This window comes from Manihot esculenta, chromosome 7 (genome assembly GCF_001659605.2).
Source record: "Manihot esculenta cultivar AM560-2 chromosome 7, M.esculenta_v8, whole genome shotgun sequence".
In the NCBI taxonomy this organism is placed as follows: Eukaryota; Viridiplantae; Streptophyta; class Magnoliopsida; order Malpighiales; family Euphorbiaceae; genus Manihot; species Manihot esculenta.
In genome coordinates, this window is record NC_035167.2 from 32,778,061 (window position 1) to 32,803,239 (window position 25,179).

The 25,179-nt window shown below is 33.5% G+C and overlaps 5 protein-coding genes across 10 annotated transcripts; 4 read left to right on the forward strand and 1 right to left on the reverse strand.

Moving 5' to 3' along the window:
* Window positions 1-1,735: 1,735 nt before the first annotated feature.
* LOC110619621 (LIM domain-containing protein WLIM2b) lies at window positions 1,736-10,543 on the reverse strand. Of its 5 annotated transcripts, XM_043958358.1 has the most exons (7): window positions 9,974-10,543; window positions 8,332-8,990; window positions 3,537-3,679; window positions 3,071-3,170; window positions 2,941-2,975; window positions 2,734-2,823; window positions 1,736-2,167 (listed from the first exon to the last, which is right to left on the reverse strand). In XM_043958358.1, the coding sequence occupies exons 1-7, from the start codon at window positions 10,441-10,443 to the stop codon at window positions 1,958-1,960; spliced, it is 1,707 nt and encodes a 568-aa protein (XP_043814293.1). In that variant the 5' UTR covers window positions 10,444-10,543; the 3' UTR covers window positions 1,736-1,957. The 5 variants fall into 5 exon arrangements, with proteins under 5 accessions (XP_043814293.1, XP_021618829.1, XP_021618828.1 ...); XM_021763137.2 differs by lacking the exons at window positions 8,332-8,990; window positions 9,974-10,543 and adding an exon at window positions 4,120-4,442; XM_021763136.2 differs by lacking the exons at window positions 8,332-8,990; window positions 9,974-10,543 and adding an exon at window positions 4,120-4,442 and having other exon boundaries at window positions 3,537-3,737.
* A 431-nt stretch (window positions 10,544-10,974) lies between these two features.
* Window positions 10,975-12,883, forward strand: LOC110619792 (glucan endo-1,3-beta-glucosidase 2). The gene has a single exon (XM_021763346.2). The coding sequence runs from the start codon at window positions 11,337-11,339 to the stop codon at window positions 12,465-12,467; it is 1,131 nt and encodes a 376-aa protein (XP_021619038.1). The 5' UTR covers window positions 10,975-11,336; the 3' UTR covers window positions 12,468-12,883.
* Window positions 12,884-13,324: 441 nt separating this feature from the next.
* On the forward strand, window positions 13,325-18,103 carry LOC110619460 (adenylosuccinate lyase). Of its 2 annotated transcripts, XM_021762923.2 has the most exons (11): window positions 13,325-13,611; window positions 13,691-13,825; window positions 14,824-15,039; window positions 15,180-15,362; window positions 15,627-15,848; window positions 16,352-16,468; window positions 16,557-16,700; window positions 17,001-17,102; window positions 17,258-17,326; window positions 17,485-17,665; window positions 17,742-18,103. In XM_021762923.2, the coding sequence occupies exons 1-11, from the start codon at window positions 13,408-13,410 to the stop codon at window positions 17,744-17,746; spliced, it is 1,578 nt and encodes a 525-aa protein (XP_021618615.1). In that variant the 5' UTR covers window positions 13,325-13,407; the 3' UTR covers window positions 17,747-18,103. The 2 variants fall into 2 exon arrangements, with proteins under 2 accessions (XP_021618615.1, XP_021618614.1); XM_021762922.2 differs by having other exon boundaries at window positions 17,485-18,103.
* A 1,429-nt stretch (window positions 18,104-19,532) lies between these two features.
* On the forward strand, window positions 19,533-22,066 carry LOC110619433 (sedoheptulose-1,7-bisphosphatase, chloroplastic). Its single transcript, XM_021762872.2, has 8 exons — window positions 19,533-19,722; window positions 19,872-19,991; window positions 20,061-20,246; window positions 20,643-20,724; window positions 20,835-21,056; window positions 21,219-21,319; window positions 21,430-21,501; window positions 21,583-22,066. The coding sequence occupies exons 1-8, from the start codon at window positions 19,621-19,623 to the stop codon at window positions 21,865-21,867; spliced, it is 1,170 nt and encodes a 389-aa protein (XP_021618564.1). The 5' UTR covers window positions 19,533-19,620; the 3' UTR covers window positions 21,868-22,066.
* A 152-nt stretch (window positions 22,067-22,218) lies between these two features.
* Window positions 22,219-23,311, forward strand: LOC110619434. The gene is made up of 2 exons (XM_021762874.2): window positions 22,219-22,505; window positions 22,582-23,311. Exons 1-2 carry the CDS (start codon window positions 22,503-22,505, stop codon window positions 23,071-23,073), a joined length of 495 nt encoding a protein of 164 aa, XP_021618566.1. The 5' UTR covers window positions 22,219-22,502; the 3' UTR covers window positions 23,074-23,311.
* The last annotated feature ends 1,868 nt before the right edge of the window (window positions 23,312-25,179 follow it).

The window sequence follows — 25,179 nt, forward strand, 5'->3', positions numbered from 1 at the left end:
GTTGGAAATGTCTGTTACTGCCTTCTTCTTCATGTTATATGTTTGCCAGTTGAAGGTATCAAGATAACATATTTGTTGTTGGTAGCGTGGTTTTAAATAACGGCTGTTATTATAAATTTTGAAGGGGTCGTGGCTGTTAAGGCTTTAAAATAACAGTGATAAAATTTTATGACTGTAACAGCTGCTGTTTTTCTTTTCAGTGGGAATTTTTAGATTTTGTTTTTTCTTCACCAACAACCTTAGTCACATGAATATGAATTATTGTAGGGTTTTTCTACAACGGCCTTCATGCATATTCATATTACAAAATAAAAAATTTAAAAAAACTAATATTTCTCTCAAGTTCTTCCACAGCAGCATATATTTACTGATATAAATCAACTTCTTCTCTACTCTCAAATTTCTCTCAAAACTATTTTTTAAGTATTTATTTGATATATTTATATTTATTGTTAAGCTGAATAACTTAACAATAAATATATCAAATAAATACACAACTAAATATAAAAATAATTTAATTTTATATTTATTTAATATTTTAACTTATTATTAAATTATATAACTAAATTTTAATTATATTTTTAAATATTTTTTAGTTTCATGAACTTTGAATCCTACAATACCAGATACAGGCAGCAACTCTCTTATATGAGTATTTTGATCAGGCAGTCTACCAACACACTCTTATATATTTACATTGATTTACTTTCCCAAATCTGATTGTCCCTGCAATGATTTTTCCCTTAGAAGCCAAGCAATAAAATAGTCCAGATCTTCCTCAATGAAAATACTTGCGCCTACATAAGCTGGGCACTCATAGTCATAGACAGGGTGGCCCCTGGCCCTCTGCCACATCTGCTTTACATTTTCCTTGTCTGTTCATAACCCACAAGCTTACGCATATTGTAATTCGTGAAAAATAACTTTTATTTATAAAATCTTCCAGTGAAGAATAACTTAACTTTAGAAAAGGTTCTCTAATGAAATTATTATTTGAGAAAATAATTTATTTCTCATTATTTGATTATAATATTAAAAAAATATTAATAGGATTTATGCATAAAAAGTCCAATAGTGTTGTAAAATCCTTAAAATTTAGAAAATAATTGTCTTGAAAAAAAAAATCTTTAAAAAGTGGTTTTATTAATAAAATATTTCTTTTTATCAAATGTACCAAATGTTAATGTGAAAAATACTTTTTCTATAAAATATTTTTTATGAATAATTTCTAGAAAACCCTTTTTATAAGTTTTAAAATTTGTTTTAAAATTTGATACAAATACAACAAAATTTATAGTTGAGTAATTTTACCTAACTTTTAAAAATTTAAATTAAATTGCAAAATTGCAAAAAATTTTAAAATTTTTTATATAAAGAGGCCTAATGCATCTCTAAATAACAATCTATATTTGATTTTTTTAATAATTAGTTACAATTTTGAATTACTAACAAAAGTAGTCAGTTCTCAACATCACACGAAATTCAGTTGCTTCATAATTGTGCTTCACTAAGAAAGTAACAGATTGAGAGAGATCAAGATGACAACTCAGAATTTTAATTTAGATATAGATGTGTAGTAGATGTTTTCTCTTCCTGGAAAATGGAAAACATAAGAAAATTATGAACACTTCACCATCCATGGCCATGCTGCTTGTAACAATTCAGGAAAAAGGAAAATGAAGCAGCACTCTAACATCCAGAAAGGGATTCTGAGTTAGACAAAAAGAGAAGAAACTTGGAAAAAATAAGAAGTAACTTTGGACACAATTGTAGATAAAAGACCTCCAGAGGTCATTTTACATTTATGGGAATGTGCATCAATCAAACACAACAATATGCCCAGTAAAGTGAACCAGAAACCAAAATGGAGGCAGAAATGGAAGTCGGATTCGAATGAAAGCACACACTGAAAAATAGTAAAGCCACACACATAGATAACAGATTATGGACAAGGTCTTCAGGCTTCTGGAACCGAAGCTGCAGCGCGTTTCATTGATGCAGACTTGATAAGATGATTGTAGCTTCCTTTCTCCTTGAAAAGTTGGGAGAAGTGGTGTTTGCAGTATAAAACACCCTCAAGTGCTGCATAATTTGAGGGGGTTATGGAACAGCCACCATGAGAGCATTTGAAACATGACTTGTGATAAGCCTGGCTCTCCACTGTTACCTGAAATTTTAGGTGGAACCAACCTTCATTATAATTACAAACAATCATTTTTGCATGGCATATAACTACAAATCAATAATAAAGACAGAGAAATAAATATCAACAAAAAATTTTGAGATGCTCAGGCTCAGCTCGACAAATTTTTCAGGAGATCGTAGGAATCAAATAGAAGAACTGGTTAATGCTTGGCATTATGCCTTAAGCAGAAGCTCATTGGTGAACTTTTTCTAAAAGCTTAGGTTGGGGACTGGGTTAGCAGACAAATGCTACTAACAGAGACAGTTGCAACTTGAACCCACAAGGAAGCAAATGCCATAAAGGTGTCACATGAGCAAAACAACAAGGAAGTTTAAGTAATCCAGTTTACTTCATAGATGCACTATAAGCATTTACCAGGGAAAGGACATTATTCAACACAGAACACACAAGGAGTGTAGGCTGAAAGGATTAATAGACCAAATAAATCCTTAAAGAACTAAAAATCTCAAACTAGATAAAACTTTCAGGCAACCAAATAAACATTACACCAAAGAATATGAAAATTTTAAATCTTCATCAAATCATACCTTCTCAAGTGGATAAGCGGTTTTACCACAAGTAGCACATTTTTCTTGTGTCCCAGAAAACATGCTAGCAGCTTTACTAGGTGACCTTGTCTGAAATTAGAAAAACATTGTAAATTAAGAGACCAGCAATATATTACAACCCCATATGCAGAAATGCACTAATCATAAACAAATATAGATATATGCAGTGTTCGAGGGAATGTTTACCAGTTCAGGAGTTAACTTCTCGGCTGACTTTGCAGCTGTCGAAAAAGAAATTAATTGGAATTGAACAGATTAAACCAAAGATTTTTTCAGAATAAAAAAAAAAATAGTTTAGAAAGTAGAAGAGACTTACGTGATTGAAAATTCTTGTTGAAGTTACCCGTCTCCTTGAACAGCTGCTCGAAGTGAGGCTTACAGTAAACTACACCTTCCATTGAGGAATAATTGCTCAGCTGAAAACATATGAATCACAGAATCCAACATGCTCAAACACAGATTATATATAACTCATCTGGCAAAACCTGTGTATAAAAATGAACAGTTCTTTCTAATAAATTATGGGTTTCAAAACTTTGGGAAAATGCTATTAACTGAAATGCTGGTAATGCCACTTGTCAACTATAAACAATTCTTTCTGAAGCTAATCTCTAACAAACATGGGTGATTCAGAAAGGCAAGAAACAAGATCTGGTAAGGACAGTAGGGCATAAGCTAAGATCTTCAACGAACAAGGAACAAGGAACATTATAAATGACCAAAAAGAAGAAGAGAAGAAAACAAAAATGAAGAAGGTAAGACAAAGATTAAGATGTTATTACCTTTAAAGTGCCTTTGCAGTGAAAGCACTTAAAGCAAGATTTATGATAAGAAACGCCGTCTGCTGATAGAAGTTCCATGGGATATACAGTCTTCTCACAAGCCGTGCATTTCTGCTGGGTACCAGTAAAAGACATTGTATCTGCTAAAGCAAATGTATATATATCTTAGATCTGACTGTTCTTTTATCTCTCCAAGCTTACCTACTAATGAAAAAAAAATTAATAATAAAAATCAGATCAGTTTTGCTAACATGTTTTCTCTCTCAAACAATCTTCACTGCGCAAACAAATCAAATTTAACAAAACCAAAAGGATTTTGAATTGACATTGATGCATATTTGCTTTCTGGGTGCAATTACAAATAAAATATAAACCTCAAGGCACAATTTTTTTCCACCGATCTGGAAACTCATGAAAAACAAATGTAAGAAAATGCAAGAACTTAATTGAGAAACCTCAGCTAAGACCCAAATAATTGATCTAACTAAAGGCAAAAACACAAAAGAGAAAATGGGTTAAGATCCGAAACAAGAAAAAACATGAAAATGGGATAAAAACAAAATTACCCATTAAAAGTGCATACCTAAAATGGAAGAAGAAGAATGAGAAATTGAGCTGAAACAGTCGATCTGAGAGTCAAAGAAAGAGAAAGAGACACCAAAAGGAAGAGGAAATGGAAAGAAATGAAAGTGAAAGAGTCAAAGAGGAAAATTTAGCTGCTTTAAGAGAGAGAGAGAGAGAGAGAGAGAGAGAGGAGCGGAGATTGAGCACTTTTTGCAGGGAAAGGGTAGAGAGAAATGGAGGATGATGGAGAGAGAGAGAGAGAGAAAAACATCTATTGTTTTCTGGAGGCAACTGGGCTCCACCTTCACATTCCATTACACAACCTAAACCAACATTTGTTATTTCTATGTGTTTGTCTGGTTCAACGAACTCAACTAATGGCGCGGCTTCTTTTCTCCTCTGTTTTTGTGTTAATTTTTACACCGTTATCCATAGCTGTTCCTCTGTTTCTCTTCCATGTTTGGAAGGATTTAATATTTTAATGGATAATAATAATTTTATTAAAAACAATTTGATTTAAATTGGAATTTATATCGAATAATCAATTGTAACTTATATATATATATTTGATATTTCACCTTCATGAATTTATAAAACCACCATTTGTTTTTAAAAATGTGAAATAATTGAAAATATAGAAAAATTACTATTTAATAATTTTAAAATAAAATTTTTTTAATTAACTATTTAATTTTAAAAAATATATTAAAATACTCATAATATTTTATTTTAAAAAATTTATTAAGAATAAAATATTCTCAACTAATATTTACTCCATTCGTAAAAGTTAAAAACTTAAAAGGAGGAGAAAATTGTTAAATCACTTGTCCCAATTCATTAATACATAAAGATAATTTTTAATTATGAGAAATGAATAAGAATAAAGTGAGCGATAGAGATTGAAGGGAATGGGCCAACGGAGGATCACCCAGTTTTGACCAATGCTTAAATTGCAAGCAAACAGACCATGCATGCGCTTCAACCCTTATGATGATGAACAAGACAAGATGGAGTTTTTTTTTTTTTTTTTTTTTTTTTTTTTTCATTACCTCTAGTTTTGAGTGAACCATAAGAAAGTAGAACTCTTCTAAGTTTGAAAAATTCTCTGGTTTAGTTTGCACTATTAAATTAATTTTTTATGAAATAAATAATTTATTTCTCTTAGATATAACTTATCAATTTACTCTTTAATATTTTTTTTAATTAAAAATTAAAAATTAAAAATTAAAAATTAAAAATTAAAAATTAAAAATTAAAAGAGTAAAACTAAGATCTCATATTTATTCAGATGCATTTATCATCGGTTTAAATATGTGAGTGTTTACTCTTTAATTTTTTAAATTTATAATTATAATATAAATATTATTATTTTTTTATAATTTAAAAATAATTACTTTTTTAAAAGTTAAACATATGCTAAACTCACTTATATTATATTTTTCAGGAAGCAAATTTCTCGGAAATATATTTTTTAAAAAATAAAATAATTCAACCAAATAAACCCTAATAGTAAGGTTCATTTCAAAAAAAAAAAAAAAAAAACCTAATAATAAGGCTAGGAAATAAAATGAATAGACCCAAGTATCTGGATGAGCCTTTGAATAATATAAATATATCTTACATGAAAAAATTGAAATTTATTTATTTAAAATACGTAAATTAACTCAAATTTTATGAGATTTCTGTAGAAGATAAGAAAATCTTTACTCTTACTATGAAACAAATCAAAATAATTATTTAACTAAAAATACTCAAATTAAATTTTAGAAATTAAATTTTAGAACTTTGGTATTTGAGCACCATTCTTGCTAATAACAATACATTTTTTTTTGCGAAATTTCTTTTTTTTTTTTTTTATTTTCTATTACGTTTCTTTGCATCTGACTAATTTTTCTAGTTTTAGTTCATATAAAATTGAAGTTTATTTTTTTTAAAAGGTTATAAAATCTAAATTTTATTGTTGATCTTTATTTTTTTAATATTTATATAATTTTATTATTGATTTTTATTTTTTAAATATTTATATAATTTTAATTATTATCATTATTAATTTGTTGATTGATGATTTATTATTTATATTTTCAAGATAATATATTATTAATTTAAATAATTTAATTTATAATTGTTTGAGTTATTAAATAGATAATTATTAGGATAAATTATTAAAAAAATTACATAATTTACTTTAAACTCATAACCCGGTCTAACTTATTGATTAGAATTAAATCTCTCTAATTCTTAAACCGATCAATAAAATCTATCTAAATTATTTGTTGACTAAAAACTTAATTGTGAAGAGCGGACCCTATAATTAAAATTAATTTAGTGAAATAAATATTTTTATTTCAATAATCAATTATTACAACTATAATAGATCATATTCCCCCTATACTCCTATACTTTTTTTTATTTTTATTTGATTCTATTCGATAATCAATTTAAATAGATTGTTTTTAGTGATTTCATCACCATCACAGTCCAATTATAGATTAAAATAAAAATTTTCTTCTATTTTTTAAATAAAAATTAAAAAATCAGCCATGTAATTTAAAAGAAACTGAAATCAAAGGAAAATTTAATTTCATGTGTTTTCAAAAAATAACTTGTATTTAAAAATTATTTTCTATAAAAAATATATTCTCATAAAATAATTTATTTTACATGATTTTATTTTAATTTAAAAAATAAAGTATATTAATACATTTATATAAGGTTTCAATAAGATTTTCAAAATATTAAAAATATTTCATATTAAAAAATTATTTAAAAAAGAGAAAATTATTTTTTATAAAGTGATATAATTTTATTTTGATCAGAGAAATATTTTCGCATTAATTTTTTTTTTTTTAAATATTCCAAAATGTCAGAAAATTCATGAACGGAGCTTAAAACTGAAATCGAAAGGGATCCTTCATCTGATGTCAGTGCCTACTATAAATTAGACCATAATTATGCTTGACATGGAAGAAATAAAGAGGGGAAAAAAAAAGGAAACACATTTTTCTTCAATGTGATTGCAAATTTGCACTTTGCAGCCTTAGGCATAAGTCATAACTTAAAATATGTAATTTGCCATTGACTAAAGATAGAAACTAACAGTGATTTCTCCAACACAACTTGAATTCATGATATTATCTACACAATTTAATGAAAAATAATAGAAATCTCTAAAAATTATTGATGTTATGATTCATTGGCATTTCAAGTTTTCAAATAAACCGTTTGAAAAGAATTGAACAAAACTCATCAGTCTTCTGATGATAATCTTTATGAATATGGATCATGAAAAGATTTTACAACTTTAACATAGATAAAGGAGAAAGACAAGCCAGGAATAAAGAGGAAGACAAGAAAGGAAAGAAAAACATGAACAATCAAATAATGCTAAGAGGGGCTACAAATCCTGGATACACGGAACATATTGATACCAGAATACTTGGAATGCAAAGAGTAACATCTAATTAAGCAATTAAGTCTAAATTTAAAACCATTGACTCCAAGCATCGCAATGCTTCATTAACTGTAATCAAACAACTTCTGAATTCTGATTTAGTTGATCAATTGCTTGACTCTGTATAATAGCAAACTAATGTATTATATGAATGAAAACAGTACCTTAAATTGCAAAGATGAGGGGACAGCTACTAGCCCCAACAATATGTGCGAAACTCTAGCCGGAGACAATGATTAGGTAGTAAGGAAGAAGACTACCGTCTAGTGGGACATCTCTCTCAAAATCCAAAGTAATCAGAATGTACAAAGAATTAGGATATTAAGAAATTGAGCTGTGCTTGTCTTGCAGTGTATTAGGTCAAGTTAAAATCCTAACAAACTCTACCTCCTTCAAAAAAATTTCCCACACACTGAAAAAAGAAAAGGAAAAAGAAAAAGCAGCATCAGCAGAGATAAGTAACAGTATGCGAAAATGAACCTTTCTATCCAATTTTTCAGGCAAACAATGGCATAAAACTCTTCCAATGAATGGTCAAAATGCAAACACCAATGAATCAAGTTTCATCCAAACATAATACAGATATCTTAATTTACTAAGAAGCACATGAAGGTAAAATCCAAATCTTATAGATTTCAGGTGCTTAAACCAATCGTTTAAGATCTTTTAGACCTTACCCCTAACTACTATTGGTCTCATTTTCAATGTTTGCATTTCCTGGATTGACAAACCCACTTTTATACAAAAGGTGCAATTCATGAAAATATGGGCAAGTCTTACTGTTTTCAAGCCGCTTCTTTCCCCCACTCTCCATTGATTTTCTGAAGTACTTGTTGATGTTTTCCCATTTCTCTTTGCACTTCTTTGCAGTTCGGTTATAGCCCATATTGCACATTCCAACAGATATCTCGTCCCAAACATTAGAGCATTTGGCACCCAGAGCTCGAAATTTCTGTTCTAAAGCAGTTCGTAGCATTATAAGGGCTTGAACTTCAGCCTCCGGCCATCTTCTGTTACTTAGATCACACTTGAAATCATTTTGAATGGAATGATTGCTTGCATCATTTTCTCCATGTTTCTCTGCATGTGGAGTGATTGTTGTTAAAGCTTGAGGGACTTCAATTTTATGGCCCATCACATTCTGAATGAATGAAATTAGGGCCAAGTTTCGAGCATTCTCTTGGGCCCTTAGCTCCTCTTCCCTTTTCATCCTTTCTCTCTCCTGCTGTTTCCAAGCTTCTTCTCTAATTACTCTTTCCCTCTCTCTGCTCTCCATCGTTTCTATCAACTGCTTATGCATTTGCTCTTGCTTCTCCATGACCTTCAATACCAAATTTTCCAAAAAATCCTCAAGTTTTTCCCTTGTTTTTCTTTTTCTCTTCTGACTTGCAAACTCTTTAGTGATGCCTGCTGGTGAATCATCATCATCTGAAGATGTACTGAAACACAAGAGAATTGATTAATTAAATTGGTCCTTAAAGAAATTGTTTCTGGTCTATAATTCAGTAAATTTCTTCAAGTGATGATCTAATGTTTGGATTAAAAGTAATGCCATGATTCATGCCATCACACAAATTACCAAAAAGCCTGCAGTTTGCAACAATCAACTTCTTTGTCCTTTCTACTAAATCACACATAATTTAGCCCTTAACTTCATCAACTTTTCCTACCAAGTCCTTAGGCACTTCATTAACTTTTGCTACTAAGTCCTTAGACCATAACTTTTTTTTTCCCTATTTAAGCCCTTTAATCTTTTCGATTCCATCTTATTAAGTTCTTATTTAAATGGTGTAAATAAATATCTACAAGAATGAAATAGGGAAAAAAACTCTGCAGGTTCATAAAAAAGTGATTTCAGTTTGAGGGCTCAAAAGCAAAAACCTTCAAAGTTCAGGGCTCAACTCAATTTTTGTTTTCCTTCAACTAATTCTTAAAAAGATTCCAACGCGCACACACACTGCACCGAAGATACCATGAAATACAAGTAGAATGCAGTAGAATCCGATGAGATGCCCAAAAACATCCTATTAAAAATGGAGCAAACCATAACAGATAATGGTAAGTGTAACTATAATGCAATGGTTTATGAGAAAAAATCCAAAATCAACACTAACACTCATTTTCAATCGTCACCCTAAGAAAGCACTATAATAGTTATCTTCAAACATTACACCACCCTACAATTAATTGAAAATCTAACGATTACAAGTCCATCTTCTCCAGTCTTTGAAATTGACAAATCAAATTATAATTTTTCATCTCCAAGCAGGAAATAACAACCCAACTGAACAAATATGGTAAACAATAGCGTGCTAAAAATTTCTAAAAAATTAAAACCATATATATATAATCTACTTATTATTTATCTTTATTCAAAATGAATAATTTTTTTTTTGTTACACTCTAGAAAAGGAAAACTCACCTGGATTTAACCTCGAATAAACCTCTAACACCATCCGGGTCCCCATCTTCTCCACCCGCACCCGACCCGAATCCCGCCGAACCATCCGCTACCAAACAAGGATTACCAGTATCCGCAAAGCCATTCAGCACCATCTCACTGTCCTCCGCTTTCACCGGCGGCTTGAAATACTGACCATTCTCTCCACTAATCCCACACACCTGATCTGCCAAAAGCCCTAAATTCTCCAGTGTCCCGTCCAGCCCACCCGCCAGCGGAAGATCACTTGCCTGAGAACTCGAAGGAGACCTACCGTTTGCCCTGATAGGACGGAGTTTCTGCGGCGGCAAGTTTTGACGGTCGATTTCTGAGGAGTGAATCTCGGCCATTGGATTAGATATGAGAAGGTTTCCGGCTGCCGGGAAAGGAGATATATGCTGGGGGAAGTCAGTAGAGTTCGGAACTTGCCGGTCGCCGGTCAGTAGTTCCATTTGCTGGTATTTTTTTATTTTCTTTTTATTTTTTTTTTAAAAAAAGGAAGGGGATAAAGGTAACAGCGGCTTTGAGGTTGTTTTTTTTTTTGAGATTCAGGTGAAATGGTAGCTAGTAAATGGGCGGAGTAAAATGGGTAAATAGACCTCTGTAAAATTACGCAATTACCCTATTGTTTCTGAATATTTACAAGTTTATCCTTTGCATCGTGATGATGACTTGGAGGATATAGATTAGGAGCTAATTGGGCTGAGATGGGGCTTATCTCAGTCTATTCCTCCAGCCCTTTTACTGGTTCGTTGTAAACCTGCCATTTATCAGATTGAACGGATCCAAAATTTTTATTTTATTTTTTTACGTTTTATATTTTTAAAGACTTAAAAAATATTGTTTAAGATATTATTCAAATTATATAAAAGTATATTTTTAAATTAAGGTAAATAAAGTTATTAGTGCGATTTAAGTTTGAATCAAAAGATCAATTTGATATAAATTAGAAAAAAATGAATATAGTTTCACATTTCTCTGCAAACAAACACAGAGAGAGACTGCCATGTTGCTCATTGTTATTGGACTTTCACATTTAAAATTCTTGGTCAGCATGAATATAGTTTCATTGCTTAATGATTTATTGCTGTATAATCGTGTGTGTATATATATATAACTGAATTTGCCCGCCAGTTTAACCGCTACTAACAACGCCGTCATCCCAACTAACATACGCCTGATAGCAGCTTCACTGTACGCCGTCCATCTCAAATCCTGCTTACGTGGCCATCCATCGAACTTTCCCGCCGGTCCCCAGAGAGGACCTACCTAAAACTTCATTCTTCTTCAAACACACAAAACCACACCTGCGTCTCTCCCTCTCGCGATTGCTCCAGAAGAAACCATGAATCCTCTTGCTTCTTTCCTTCTTCTCTGCCTCCTATCCTTCTCTTTCCTTCCCGTAAATGCGTCGCCTCCCTTTTCTTCCTCCGTGATAGGCGTCACCTTCACCTCTCCCTTCTCTCCCTCCACTCCATCTCCGCCGCCCGATCGCATCGTAGCCGCTGTTTCCGCCCTCCACTTCCACCGTGTCCGCCTACCAAACTCTGATCCTAACCTAATCCGTTCCTTCTCTTTCACTAACACTTCTCTTTTTCTCTCCATTCCAAACACCTTCCTCCTTCCTCTTGCCTCCAACCGTTCTCTTGCTCTCCGCTGGCTGTACGGACACGTTCTTCCTTTCTACCCTCGTTCCATGATCTCCATGATCTCCGTCGGCGACGACGCCGTTTCTTCGGAACTTGCGCCGTTCCTCCTGCCGGCAATCAGGAACGTTCACCAGGCACTCCACGACCTTGGAATCAATAAGATTTCCGTTTCCACTACATTCTCTTTCGTTAACGCTGTCACGACGTCCTTTCCACCATCCTCTGCAATGTTCCAAGAACCGATCGGGGAACTAGTTATAAAGCCTTTGCTTCAGTTCTTGGAGGATAGCAATTCGTCTTTCTTGGTGAAACTTTATCCGTACAATATGTATAGGATAAACTCTGAAATTCCAATAGGGTTTACGTTGTTCCAGGAGCATCCTTTCAATTTCAGGGATGATTTGATGACCGGAGTCAGGTACAGGAATCTCTTTGACATGATGGTGGATGCCGTGATTACGTCCATGGCGGTGGCTGGCCACCAGAATATTCCGGTCATTGTTGCTGAGACTGGGTGGCCGAGCTCTGGTGGAGAATTTGGCGAGGTTGACGCAACTCCGGCCTATGCGGAGACGTACCTCAAGGGTTTGGTTGCGCACTTGAGGTCTGGTATGGGAACGCCTCTGAGGAAAGAAGGTGTTGCAGAGACTTACATTTTTGAGTTGGCTGATAAGGATGTGAAGCAGGGGACTCGAAATTGGGGTATTCTGTATGCAAACATGACCAAGAAGTACAAAATTGAGTTCTCTGGTAACGACAGAACTAATGTTGCGGCAGTATTTTTAGTAGCCATGATCTTGTTGGTGGTTGGTTTCTTGCAATATTAGCAAAATTTGCTGCTGGACAAATGATAAATTGGCGTTTAACCCTTCTCTGATAACTGGGATTCAAGTAGAATTCCGGTTAGCGACTCTTGATTTTGTAGCGCTAGTGACAAAAAGGTTGTAGTCTCTGAAACCTTTAGTGTTGATAGAGCTATGTAAAGAATTTGATTACCAGATGTCTTACCTATAGTTTTTCTTCTCTTATATTGTAATGTACATCTCCAATTCCTGGTGAATGAAGTTGACATCTATAAGGTACATATGCCTAGTATATGTGCTATTATTTTGTGGGTTACATGTTTTTAGCTATCAGAAATGCTTTTAAGCCTTACACAGTTTGATTGTAGTTGCAGAGTTCTGGTTTTGTTTAGGAAAGGCAGAAATTTTGGTGAGTAGTTCATCTAATAAATTTAGGGCAATTTGTAGTTGTGACCTTTCCTGGGGATGGGAAAAGTGGATATTTTTGGATGTTCAATTTATTAAAAATCTGATTAAGAATTGATAAATTAATACTAACCGTTTTACTACCCGTTAAATTTTAATAATCCACAACTATTTTAACAGTGGTCAGTTAAAAGTTAAAAATAAATATCTTTTCATATCTCTAAATATTTAATCAAAATGTTAAATATCATCTTAAAAGTTCTAGCTGAACGGCGCCAAGAAATGAAGCAAAAGATCAAGTTAACCCAAAAGTAAAATCATACGAAAATCAACTAGAACCATTTCAAAAAAAAAAAGGCGGTCAGGGCCTGGAGCCCAATAACAATTTAAAAAATAAAACTGGGCTTCATTCAAGGGGCCCAATGATAGAAGCCCATACCAACAAAGAAAGAATCTATTTAGGTTTTCTCTCGGGACGGACGCGAAGTGAGTGAAAAGACCGGGAAGCGCCAACTCCACTTGAGCTCGAAGCCTTCAACTGTACTAACATCTCTCGTTAATGGAGTTTACAGCTTCTTCTTATTCTTCGTCTTCTAGGGTCTTGAATAGCATCAACCACTTCTCATGTTCAACAACACCCAGACTCCAAAAATCAAGCTTCTTTAATCCTTCAAATGCTTCTATTGGCTTGTCAGCACCATCTTTTCGTGGGGACTTCTCTTGCAAGTGCACTCTGAAAGACACCGGTCGTTCTATTCCTAAGGTCTACATTAATTTCGTTTCCCTGGTTTTTCTCTTTTTCGTAATTTAATTATTGATTGGTGATTTTGCGTTTGATAAAGATGGCTACGCGTGATTTTGAGCTTTCAAATTTGACGGCGTTGTCGCCTTTGGACGGTCGTTACTGGGGTAAAGTGAAGGACTTGTCCCCTCATTTGAGTGAATACGGGCTAATTTATTATCGGGTTCTAGTTGAGGTACATTTTTTTATTCAATTTTTAATGATCTTTTACACTGATTTTGCTTGTTCTGTATCTTATTTCTATCGGAAATGGAAGTTCTACGTTGATTTAAAATAAGCTTTATCGTGAAATGTTAGGATTTTATCCTGCCTGTGTGTTTGGTGTGTCTGGCGGATTAAAAAGGTACCAACTTTTTGCTTAATTTGGAGTACTGTTCATCTGGAAGCTTGGTGTTAGATTATTATTTATACTGGTATTACAGTTCATAGTTGAGGTTTAGGTTTAAGTTTTTCAAGTACAGAAAATTGTTGGCCTTAATCGATTTATGGTATGAATAGGGAGTTCTTGGTAGATTACCAAGGTTGCCAGCTATCTTCTGGTGAGGTGCATCTGGTCCCTGATTGAATTGGATTGTGAAAGAGTAGATATTTGTGCCAAAATGAGTGATCCTAGGAATTTCAATAAAAATAATATTTATTTGGCTAAACAATTGAGGACGTGCTGATGCTGAGAATTAGTTCAAATTTGATAAATATACTTCAGACTTATCCTGGTAGAAGCATCTCTGGAGCTCAAATGTCTAAAGGGACATATGGCATGGTTATGAGCAATTATATAGCATTGTCTGCAGATCCAGTTCCATAATTCGTGTGATATTTTATGTTTGCCTCCATCCAAAGTAATAGCATTTTAAGTTTTTAAATGCTGGTGCTGTATTCGTGCTCATGGGGATCTTTTCTGAGTTTTGTCTTTTCCTATGTTGATATTATGAAGGTGGCTTTGATGTAATGGTAAAATTACTCCACCAGATCATGGGTTTGAGCCACGGAATGTCCTTTATGCAAAGCAAGGGTGTACATCAACCCTCACTAGAGCCTACAAAGTGGGGATGTTTCATGCATTGGGTCACTGTTTTTTCTTTATATTGACGATCTTGATTCTGTTGTTCTGATATTATAGTGCCTTCTTCCCCAAAAAATAAGGTTAATGTTAAATCTGGATTCCCCCTTCAGGTTAAATGGTTGCTGAAACTCTCGCAGATTCCTGAAATCACTGAGGTTCCCAACTTTAGTGAAGAAGCTCAGATTTTTTTGCAAGGATTGATTAATGGGTTCAGTATGGATGATGCCCTGGAAGTTAAAAATATTGAGAAGGTGACAAACCATGATGTAAAAGCAGTGGAATACTTCTTGAAAAAGAAATGCCAATCACATCCGGAGATTGCTAAGGTTGAAATAGTACTCTAGTTGCTTTTATACACCAGATATAACTTGCTTCTATTGGTCTGATGGAATCCACAATTGTAGAACACTATCTTGAAATTTTAATGATTATGTAACCACATTATTCTTTTTCTCCTACACTACAGGTGCTTGAATTTTTCCACTTTGCTTGCACATCTGAGGATATCAACAATCTGGCTCATGCATTAATGCTTAAAGAATCAATGAACAAGGTCATATTTCCTGTAATGGATGAATTGATCACTGCAATATGCAATATGGCTGAAGATAATGCTTCCATTCCAATGCTTTCCCGCACTCATGGACAGGTAAAAGAGCTGCCTCTTGGATTATTGGAGTGTAGTTTTGCAATTAGCCAATAAGTCTCTCAGATATTCTAACTTTAAGAGGGATGTCAGACCCCTTGTTGTTTCAACAAACCTATCCTTTGGTGTCAATCCACATCTTGGTTTATCTTTTCAACTTTTTCTTTTCTTTTCTTTGCTGTCAACATTGTTGGTTGTTTATAATTATTGGTTTGGCTTATCTGTAGTCTTATGTTTATGACTTCATTATGCTTTATTGTATTATAGCCAGCTTCACCTACAACTTTGGGAAAGGAAATGGCAGTTTTTGCTGCCAGGTTAAGTGAACAAAGGCAGGAAATTTCTCAAGTTAAGATAAAGGGGAAGTTTGCTGGTGCAGTTGGAAATTACAATGCACACATAGTTGCATATCCTGGTATTGATTGGCCCCTAATTGCCAAGGAGTTTGTGGAATCTCTAGGATTGTGTTTTAATCCCTATGTTACTCAGGTACATTATTTGAGCTTACATTTTCTATTGAGATCCTATCAGATTCTGATGTCATATTGTAGGGGTCTTATTCTATGAATAATATTAGGGAGTAAACTAAGAGATGCAGTTAGCTAGTTAATTTCATTTTAATGCATCCAAACACGCTCAGGAAATTGGCTCAACCATTTTCAATGAACAAATGCTTAAATATGCTGCAAAGGCTGAGGGATAAAATCTTTTCATGGGTTTTCAATACAAATATTGGGACTACTTGTATAGAAATTCTGCAGTAAGTGGTGGATGAAAGATGTCTGGGTTTGGGAATTGTTGAGTGACAGTATGGCCGATTTCCTGCAAGCTTTTTGTTCTTTCTTGTTATTATCTTCATTTCCTTTCTTGAAATTTTGGTTTATATTTTCGATTTTCATTGATGCAGTTGACTTAATTTGATCTTGTCATTGTCAAATTTAATAATGACATTGTTGTTCTTCTGACTATGTGTCTGTATACTTGTTTTGCAGATTGAACCACATGATTATATGGCAAGACTTTTTCATGCAATTATGAGATTCAACACCATATTAATTGATTTTGATAGAGATATATGGGGCTATATATCCTTAGCCTACTTTAAGCAGGTAGGCATTCTGGTGTCCGATTTACGCTGTTAAATAGTTATTCACTAATAGCACAGCAGAAAAGTGACCAGTTCACAATTTGAAGCAGATAACTAAGGCTGGTGAGATTGGGTCCTCAACAATGCCTCACAAAGTAAATCCTATTGATTTTGAAAATAGTGAAGGTAATCTTGGTAAAGCCAATGGGGGTTTATCTCATCTCAGTGAAAAGTTGCCTATTTCACGTTGGCAGGTAAGAAATGGTTTATTAACTTTCTAACCCTTTTTTTGGTGTTCCTTACCTGCTTAGACTATTTTTTCAGTTGTTGCTTCTAGTTTCTACAGCTGTGTGTAAGTTGGGCATGTAGTATTTGCTTATCAAACCTTTGATTCTATTCTACTTCTGCATAAGTTGGGCCTTAAGGAGTAGTTTTAAGTATCTTTTGTATTTTTCTGTATCCATTATATAGATCATAGTCATTTGCTATTTACAATGTGGGTGTTTTTTTGTTGTGACAATTATGATTTTTTTGGGCATCTATTCTATTTTCAGCGCGATTTGACTGATTCAACTGTTTTGAGGAATATGGGGGAGGGCTTGGGACATTCTCTTCTTGCCTACAAAAGTGCATTGCAAGGAATAGGGAAGCTTAAGGTATGCAATATGATACGAATGTGATGCTTCTCATTCTCGAAGAGACACATGGAAAATAGTTAATTTTGTGCTACATTTATGCAAAAGAATCTAAGGAGTAACTGCCAAATCAAATGTTGATCTAAGGTGTTCTCATTGTGTATGTGTTTCATTAGGTAAATGAAAGTCGTCTGAGTGAAGACCTGAACCAATCATGGGAAGTGCTTGCTGAACCAATACAGACAGTATGTACCTTTTAGTATTTTGGTTGCTTTTTCTTCCCTCCGAACCAATCATGGGAATGCCAAAGCTTGAACCTGTTCCCATTCAATGCTCAACATGTTCCTTTGTCCATCTTCAAATTGTTCCCCATTCATATTTATTGTTGATTAATTATGTATAGGTAATGCGACGATATGGTGTTCCTGAGCCTTATGAGAAGCTAAAAGAGCTAACCAGAGGAAGAGCTGTTACTAAAGAGAGTATAAGAGAATTCATTGAAGGCTTGGCATTACCAAAAGAAACAAAGTCCTACCTTTTGGAGTTGACACCCCATACCTATGTTGGAGCAGCTATTGAACTGGGTAAATCTGTGAATGTCACAATGAATTTAATAAATGGGGTGAGAGCTTTATAAACTGATATCTGAAGGTTGCCCAGGATAATCACCATGCATGATCGCCAGCAACTACTAGGCTGCGACATGGATCATGATCGGGTATGATATGGTTTTTAATAGGATTAAATTTGGAGGAGAAAGAGGATATCAGATTTCCTGCTTAAAGAATGTGTTTGTTATTGAAAGTGAATGATACCTCATATGTTACCATAATAGAGTTATTACTCCCTTGTTATCCCTCAAATTAGGGTCCTGAAGGGGGTAATTTTTCTGAGTTGTACTTCAAATATTTTTATGAGAAACAGTAGCACTTGGGACTCAAACAGTGACCAGCGAGGGCCGAATTTTTGTAAAAGGTGTACACTGTATTGAGCTTATAATCAATGCTTAGGTTTGATTTGCAGCTTCGGTGTCTGAAACTAATTTAAGCTCACAAATATTTTGGTGCTGAATCCTGAGTTCCAATTGTTGCTTTGTTTTGGGTTGGGGGGGAGGGGGAGTGGAATTCAACATCCTGTTAAACAAATAGGCAAATGCTATGATATTAGTGAAGTGTGGATGCTATTACGTCATGTTCAACCAAAAACTTCATTTCCAGGTATTCTTTCTAATGAAAATGCTAAAATTATTTCAGCAGAATTTTCTCGTGGTCGTCATTCCAAGATGGTCTATATGTGCACTTAATCTCCATAGATTATGGAAAAGCTGCTCCAATGTTTCAGTTTGAAATTGTGACTGTTATGGCCTAAACGTAATCAAACCCACATTTTCATTTGGACAAATTTTATTATTTTTATGCCTGAAATACTGTTATTTCAGCATATTATATATTCTCATCCTTTCGCAACATTGCTCTTATAATTATCTTTATTTGAGATATAATTTATTTTGCACGAAAAGAATTTAAATAAATTTTTAAAATATTATGTAAGAATTTTATTTTTTTTAAAATGATAAATTTTTAAGTTAAACAAAATAAAAAATTTTCATTATAAACAAACTATTGATTAAAAAAGAAATCAATTAAATTTATTTTAAATGGAAGGTATATTAATTGAAAATTTGTGATTTATATAATTATATTAATAAGTTTCATTTTGTTTTTCTTAATGTATCCTTTATATTGTTAAATTACTAAATTATTTTAAAATGAATAAATTTTATATTTTTAACATATAAAATGAAGCATGATTAGGAAGCTAATGTATAAACAATATCTTAAAAAAGAAAAGTAACATATAATTAAAAATATATAAAACAAAAAACATATAAATACGAGATCGAATTATTGTAATTTAATTTAAATCGATTAAATTTATCATTTGATTGTATTGTTTTTTGGCTACATTTCAATTGACAAAATAATTTTTCTTCCAAAATCTTTATCAATAGCAGGTGAATTATTAGTATAGTTGCTCTCCTTTTGATCTTCTGATGAGATTAGTTGTATTTTATAGTCCTATCTATGAAATATTTGTGGATATAAAACTTATCTATGGTGAAGTGAAACTAACCCTGATCCTAAATAATAATGGACTACCCATTGCGGCACTGTCACGAATCTCTATGGCGCATGGAGATGCGAGTTGTGGCGTATCCAATCCTCTGTACGTAATGCAAAACCATAAGAAGTTGAAAAGTGTAAGCCAACAAAAACATAAGATGGCTTGCTTTGCTTTGCTTTGATTTGCTACCATATCCCTTAAATGAGAGCAGAGCCACAAATATTTGAGAGATGGTAATTAGCCTTACCCACTTGATCATCCCCATCTCACCATCCACGTGGCATTCCATGGTTAACTGCTTATCTACTGTCATGCACTCCATTCCAAGTTTCCTCCCCAACAAATCATTAACAGACTAGAACCATTACTCACTAGCAACTGCCAAGCTTTCAAGTAAAACTAGCTTGAACTAAACATGGAGACTGGCATAGCTTGCTGTGCTCGTGGGGCTTTGTTGCCTGGTATTTCTTCTCAGCACTCTAAAGTTTTAGCTTCTCCATCCTCCTTCTCCTCCAGGGTATGTTGATTATTTTTGTAAAGCCTGCAACTTGCTGGATATAAGCATACAATATTCAACTGTAGAAATATGATGTTGCTGTTTCAATTTGGATGGATGAACAAATTTAAGTTGGAACTTGAAAATGGGTTTTTTAAAATGCATGACAGAGTCTGAAATCAAGCTCACTTTTTGGGGAATCATTGAGGTTGGTGCCAAGATCATCCCTCAAAGTTTCAAATACAAAGAATGCCTCGCTTGTGACCAGATGCGAGATTGGTGACAGCTTGGTAAGTTTTCTTAAGATGGGTTATTTTTAGTTGTAACCTGAAAGACTTACATGGTTTATGTGGTTGTAGGAAGAGTTCTTGACAAAGGCAACCCCAGATAAGGGACTTGCTAGGTTGTTGATGTGCATGGGAGAGGCATTAAGGACTATTGCATTCAAGGTCAGGACAGCTTCTTGTGGAGGAACAGCATGTGTCAATTCCTTTGGAGATGAGCAGCTAGCTGTTGATATGCTTGCCGACAAGCTTCTTTTCGAGGTTAAGACATGAAATTATTGATTCAACACACTTTTGATCTTGCTTAATGTGTGTTCGACTAATTGATATGAGTTCTAGTGTCAATTCTTAAGTGAGAAAGCTGAATGTGCCCTTTGAGCTTCTCCAGTGAAGCATGAGCGAAATCTTTTCATTTTAAACTCAGCTTTTCATGGAATTTCTGTAGGTTTCTGACTCATTCTTAGCTCTTTCTAGAAAAAACAACAAAATTTAGACAGTTTCACCGACATTGTTAGTGCGCATCGAAGTCTAAAGTTTGGAGTTTATATATTGATCAGACAAAAGCAATTTCTCCCTGAACGCATTTCTGCTTACATTCCTTACTTTTAGAATCTGCATTGGAATGTGGAAGTAATTGGTCTTAGATTTGATGTGTAGGCTTTGGCTTACTCTCACTTTTGCAAATATGCCTGCTCTGAAGAAGTTCCTGAACTGCAAGACATGGGAGGCCCAACTGAAGGTCTGCATATTCTTCAGTTTGTTTGAGATTCTGATTTTGAGAATCATAAATCAACATATGTAGCTTCTAAGAAAGAAAAGATACTAATGAAATTCTTGCAATACAAACAGGTGGATTTAGTGTTGCTTTTGATCCACTTGATGGCTCCAGTATTGTCGACACGAATTTCTCTGTGGGCACCATCTTTGGAGTGTGGCCAGGAGATAAATTAACTGGAGTAACAGGAAGAGATCAAGTTGCAGCAGCAATGGGAGTTTATGGTCCAAGAACTACATATGTTCTTGCTCTTAAAGACTACCCTGGAACTCATGAGTTCCTTCTTCTAGACGAAGGTGTGCCTTCGACATTTTAATTCTAGTACTCAAATTCTGAGATTACGAAGTTTCTGTTACTGTCATGATCGTCATCCGAAATTATTGATAAATTTGAGATCTTGCTTCTGTACCTTCTAGAAGAGTATGAACTTGGGATCTTTCTCTTTTATCTTCTTCCAGGAAAATGGCAACATGTGAAGGAGACAACAGAAGTTGGTGAAGGAAAACTATTCTCCCCTGGAAATTTGAGAGCCACATTTGACAACCCTGACTATGACAAGGTTTCTACTTTAATTTTTCCTGATGGAGGAGATTTTCTGTTGTTTTCGAGTTTTGGTAAACTAAAAATCTGTCTCCCTCTTAATAACTTGTACTTTTGTCAACTCAACAGTTGATCAACTACTATGTGAAAGAAAAATACACCTTGAGATACACAGGAGGAATGGTGCCAGATGTTAATCAGGTAATTATTGTATAATAAAATTTCAAAATTTTGATGTGTTCTTTCTGAAGCTGAAAGGATTTGGAATGTTTTTATCCTCAGATCATTGTGAAGGAGAAAGGTATCTTCACCAATGTGATCTCACCATCTTCAAAAGCCAAGTTGAGATTGTTATTTGAGGTAGCTCCTTTGGGATTCTTGATTGAGAAGGCTGGAGGCTACAGTAGTGATGGCCATCAGTCTGTGCTAGACAAGGAGATAAAAAATCTCGACGACAGAACTCAAGTTGCTTATGGATCGAAGAATGAGATCATCCGTTTCGAAGAAACTCTGTATGGGAAATCAAGACTCAAGGCTGGTGGAGTTCCTGTTGGTGCTGCTGCTTAAAGTGACAGAACTAGCTTCCCAGTTCCCGTGCCTTTCCTTCTCTTTCTTTGAATAAAATTATTTTGTATACACGTTTGTAAGATAGCGCCTGAAAAATATTCGTTAATCGGAGACTTAGAATTACAAGGTTGGAGTTGTATTGAGCATTTTGTTCTCTGATATGTGTGATTGAAGCAAATAGAATTGGATTTTAAGGGAAGTTCATGCTGTTACATCCTTAAGGGTAAATTCACCCAATTATCGATTGCCAACTACATTCTCATGATGCTATTAGAGATCACTGTCTCTGAACTGAAGTCTGCATACTATCAATAGCAGCAAGTTAAAAATATGTTCTTCAATGAAGAGCAGTATTAAAACTTGATGATAAGTAAAATTAAGGAGGAGAATCTGCTTGAACAACTGTAAATTTCTAAGGTGGTAGTCTTGGAGTTATCCATATAACTTTGTCTTTTGTGAACATGCCAATTCTTACACTGCTTCATAGGATTCTTTCACAACAACCAATGAATGTAAACTTGTCATAATCAGTTTTCTATCTGCTATTTCATCATGTTCATGTCTAGATTTTGCATTCAATGAAAAGTGAGCCTAAAGGTTAAGTTCTTCACCGATACGATTTGTGACTGATAATCATGGTATGCATTCTCTTCTTCTCATTCAAGTATCTAGAAATTCCACTAAATGAATCCTGGCATACTTCATCTTCAACAGGAACTTGAAGGAGCAGAAGCAAAATGGCATGGATCTGTAGGAGGCATAGTTGATGCACCTATAGACAAAGTCTGGACTATAGTTTCTGAAACTAAAAGATTATCAGAATGGATGCCAATGGTTGAAAGGTGCACTGACTTAGAAGGAGATGAAGGAGTTCCGGGCTACATTCGGCTAGTTTCCGGCTTCATGTTCCCTCAACAAGATGGGGAAAGATCATGGATTAAAGAGAGGTTGGTTTCTATGGACTTCACATCACATAGCTATGTTTACAAAATGGAAGCAAGCAATGTAGGCTTAGATGGATCTGTAAATACATTGAGACTTGTGGATTATGGGGATGATTCCACATTAGTTAATTGGTCATTTGAGATTAGCCCTTTAGAAGGTTCCTCTGAGGAAAATATTATAGACTATTTGGGATTTTTGTATAAATCATGCATTAATAGGATTGAGGGAGCCATAGAAGCTGCATCAAAAAGGTTTGAGTAGCATAGACATGTTTAGTTGTTAGAATTACGATAGAGAAAAACCTGTTAAACATGTTTAATTGTAATGTAAGCATGATCTCTTCCAAGGAATCCAGCCAACTTAGTTGTTGATCTGTTAAGAAAAATTTACTTCTATTTCTTTGAATTGTCACTCTAAATTGAATGTAATGGAGACTTCAAATGTGAATTTTAAAAATAATCTTTTTTCTAATTGATTATAATCAGAGAATTTTTCTTTTTTAAATTCATTTAACGAATATATACATAAGTAAAGAGTGTTATTATTGATTATTGTAAATTAAATTTGGGTAAGAATTTTTCATAATTGGAAAATTCAACACCTAACTTCGCTGTGGATTCTGAATTAAACCTTATTTTTTTGTGGCTTTATATGTGAAAGACAAAATTTAGGTAAGTGGGTCCGATCCCATGAGAGTTAAAAATATAGAGTAGAGTTTTTGAACCTTCTTTTGGGCTTGCAATTGAAAATGGAGTATGGACTGAAACTCCATTTTAGGCCAATCTTGGTTAGCTGATCAACCATCAATACTGTTGTGAAGTCTTTTATTAGTTAGTCAATATAGTTTTAAAAAATTTATTAATTAGTACTTTAAATTTTAAAAAAGTTTATTAATTAGTTCTTTCATATTAGAGTTATTTTATATTTTTTTACAATACTTAATAGTTAAAATTAATAAAGGACTAACTAGTAGAAAATTTAAAACGTCATAAAGATTTTCATGTATTTTTTAAAATTAAAAGATCAATTTATGAGTTTTTTTATATTATAAAAACTAAATAATAATTTTAAAAAAAAATAATAATTACCCACTTTAAATTAAAAAAAAAAAAGTAAAAATAGATTATGACCATGCAATATTATCTATTCCTAACCAAAAGACAAATCTTGTATGGTAATAATGAGAATCATGCGTTGTCTCTAATATGGTGTATGCTTGAAAAGGGGGGAAGGGGTGGGACAAAAAAAAAAGGAGAAAAGAGGTAGAGATTGAAAGGCCAATGAAAATGAAAAGGTGTGGTTTTTGAAAAGAAAATAAAGGTGGAAAAGCTGTTTCTATTTGGAAATTGATAGCCATAAATAATTAATAATATTTTCTTTAAGCATTTCTAATTAAACTGAAGCTAAGTTAATTAAGATATATATATGAAAACAATTTCTCAACTAAAAAAATCTGTATTATATTAACTTAGCATACAGTTTAAGGACCATTACCCACCACCACAATCACCATCTCATCTATGCTTTTATACTCTTCTGGAAAGATAATGCCTATACAGCTTCTACTGCTAAGTGCTACCTTTTCCTTCTGTTTTTTTTTTTTTTTCCAATTTTTAATTAATTCATAAAACTATATCTAATTAAGTACCACATTATTCAACCAACTTAGATACCATAGTTTAAAAAAATATCTAAACTTTTTGCTTAAAAAGCAATTATTTATATGAATTTGTATGCTTGTTTCAATTGAAAATATATGAAGTTGATGATTTTTCATAACCAATGGAGAAAATCAAGATATACAAAGTATTTTATTTCAAAACAGAGAGTTCATGTATAATACTGGTCCAAAACTCATCAATCTCTCTTTAAACAGATTGATTCAGCATCTCAAATCTTGATCTGAACGCATGAGGCAGGCCGGATCCACCGTAAATCCAAGTCTAACGTGAAGTAACAGTGAGGGAGAATAGTTAGTTCAGTTACTTCGCAGTCCTGCCCACATGTGCATTGGGAAAAATTAAATGGCGGAGAGGGACTCTAATACATCTATAAGTATGAATCTGAGTGATAGAGACAGGTGGCACTGTAGTAGAGAAACGGTTAGACATCACTAGCAGACAAAAGAAAAAGGGATAAAAAGAGAGGAACGTCTTTCTCTCTGTCTAAACTTACACAACCGCAAACTCTATTTTCTAGATCTCAGAATATCATTCTATATATATTACAATATTAAGGGATAAAAAAAAGAAATTAGAAATGAAAAGAAAAAGGAATTAATGAATGGTGGAGATAAATTTCCACAAAGTACAATACAAGTCTTTGAAAGCAAGGTATATATCCAACAGTCAAGATGGAATAAGAGAT

Excerpts from the sequence above, each read along its gene's own strand:
- LOC110619621 (XM_043958358.1), bottom strand. The coding sequence starts at position 10,443 with ATGGAACTACTGACCGGCGACCGGCAAGTTCCGAACTCTACTGACTTC. Across the intron at positions 2,824-2,940 it reads AGAAGTTAACTCCTGAACTG|ACAAGGTCACCTAGTAAAGC; the intron begins GTAAACATTCCC and ends TTCTAATTTCAG. Across the intron at positions 2,168-2,733 it reads CCGCTTATCCACTTGAGAAG|GTAACAGTGGAGAGCCAGGC; the intron begins GTATGATTTGAT and ends CTAAAATTTCAG.
- LOC110619792 (XM_021763346.2), top strand. The coding sequence starts at position 11,337 with ATGAATCCTCTTGCTTCTTTCCTTCTTCTCTGCCTCCTATCCTTCTCT.
- LOC110619460 (XM_021762922.2), top strand. The coding sequence starts at position 13,408 with ATGGAGTTTACAGCTTCTTCTTATTCTTCGTCTTCTAGGGTCTTGAAT. Across the intron at positions 13,826-14,823 it reads ATTATCGGGTTCTAGTTGAG|GTTAAATGGTTGCTGAAACT; the intron begins GTACATTTTTTT and ends TTCCCCCTTCAG. Across the intron at positions 17,103-17,257 it reads AAGGAATAGGGAAGCTTAAG|GTAAATGAAAGTCGTCTGAG; the intron begins GTATGCAATATG and ends GTGTTTCATTAG.
- LOC110619433 (XM_021762872.2), top strand. The coding sequence starts at position 19,621 with ATGGAGACTGGCATAGCTTGCTGTGCTCGTGGGGCTTTGTTGCCTGGT. Across the intron at positions 19,723-19,871 it reads CATCCTCCTTCTCCTCCAGG|AGTCTGAAATCAAGCTCACT; the intron begins GTATGTTGATTA and ends AATGCATGACAG. Across the intron at positions 20,247-20,642 it reads CCGACAAGCTTCTTTTCGAG|GCTTTGGCTTACTCTCACTT; the intron begins GTTAAGACATGA and ends TTTGATGTGTAG.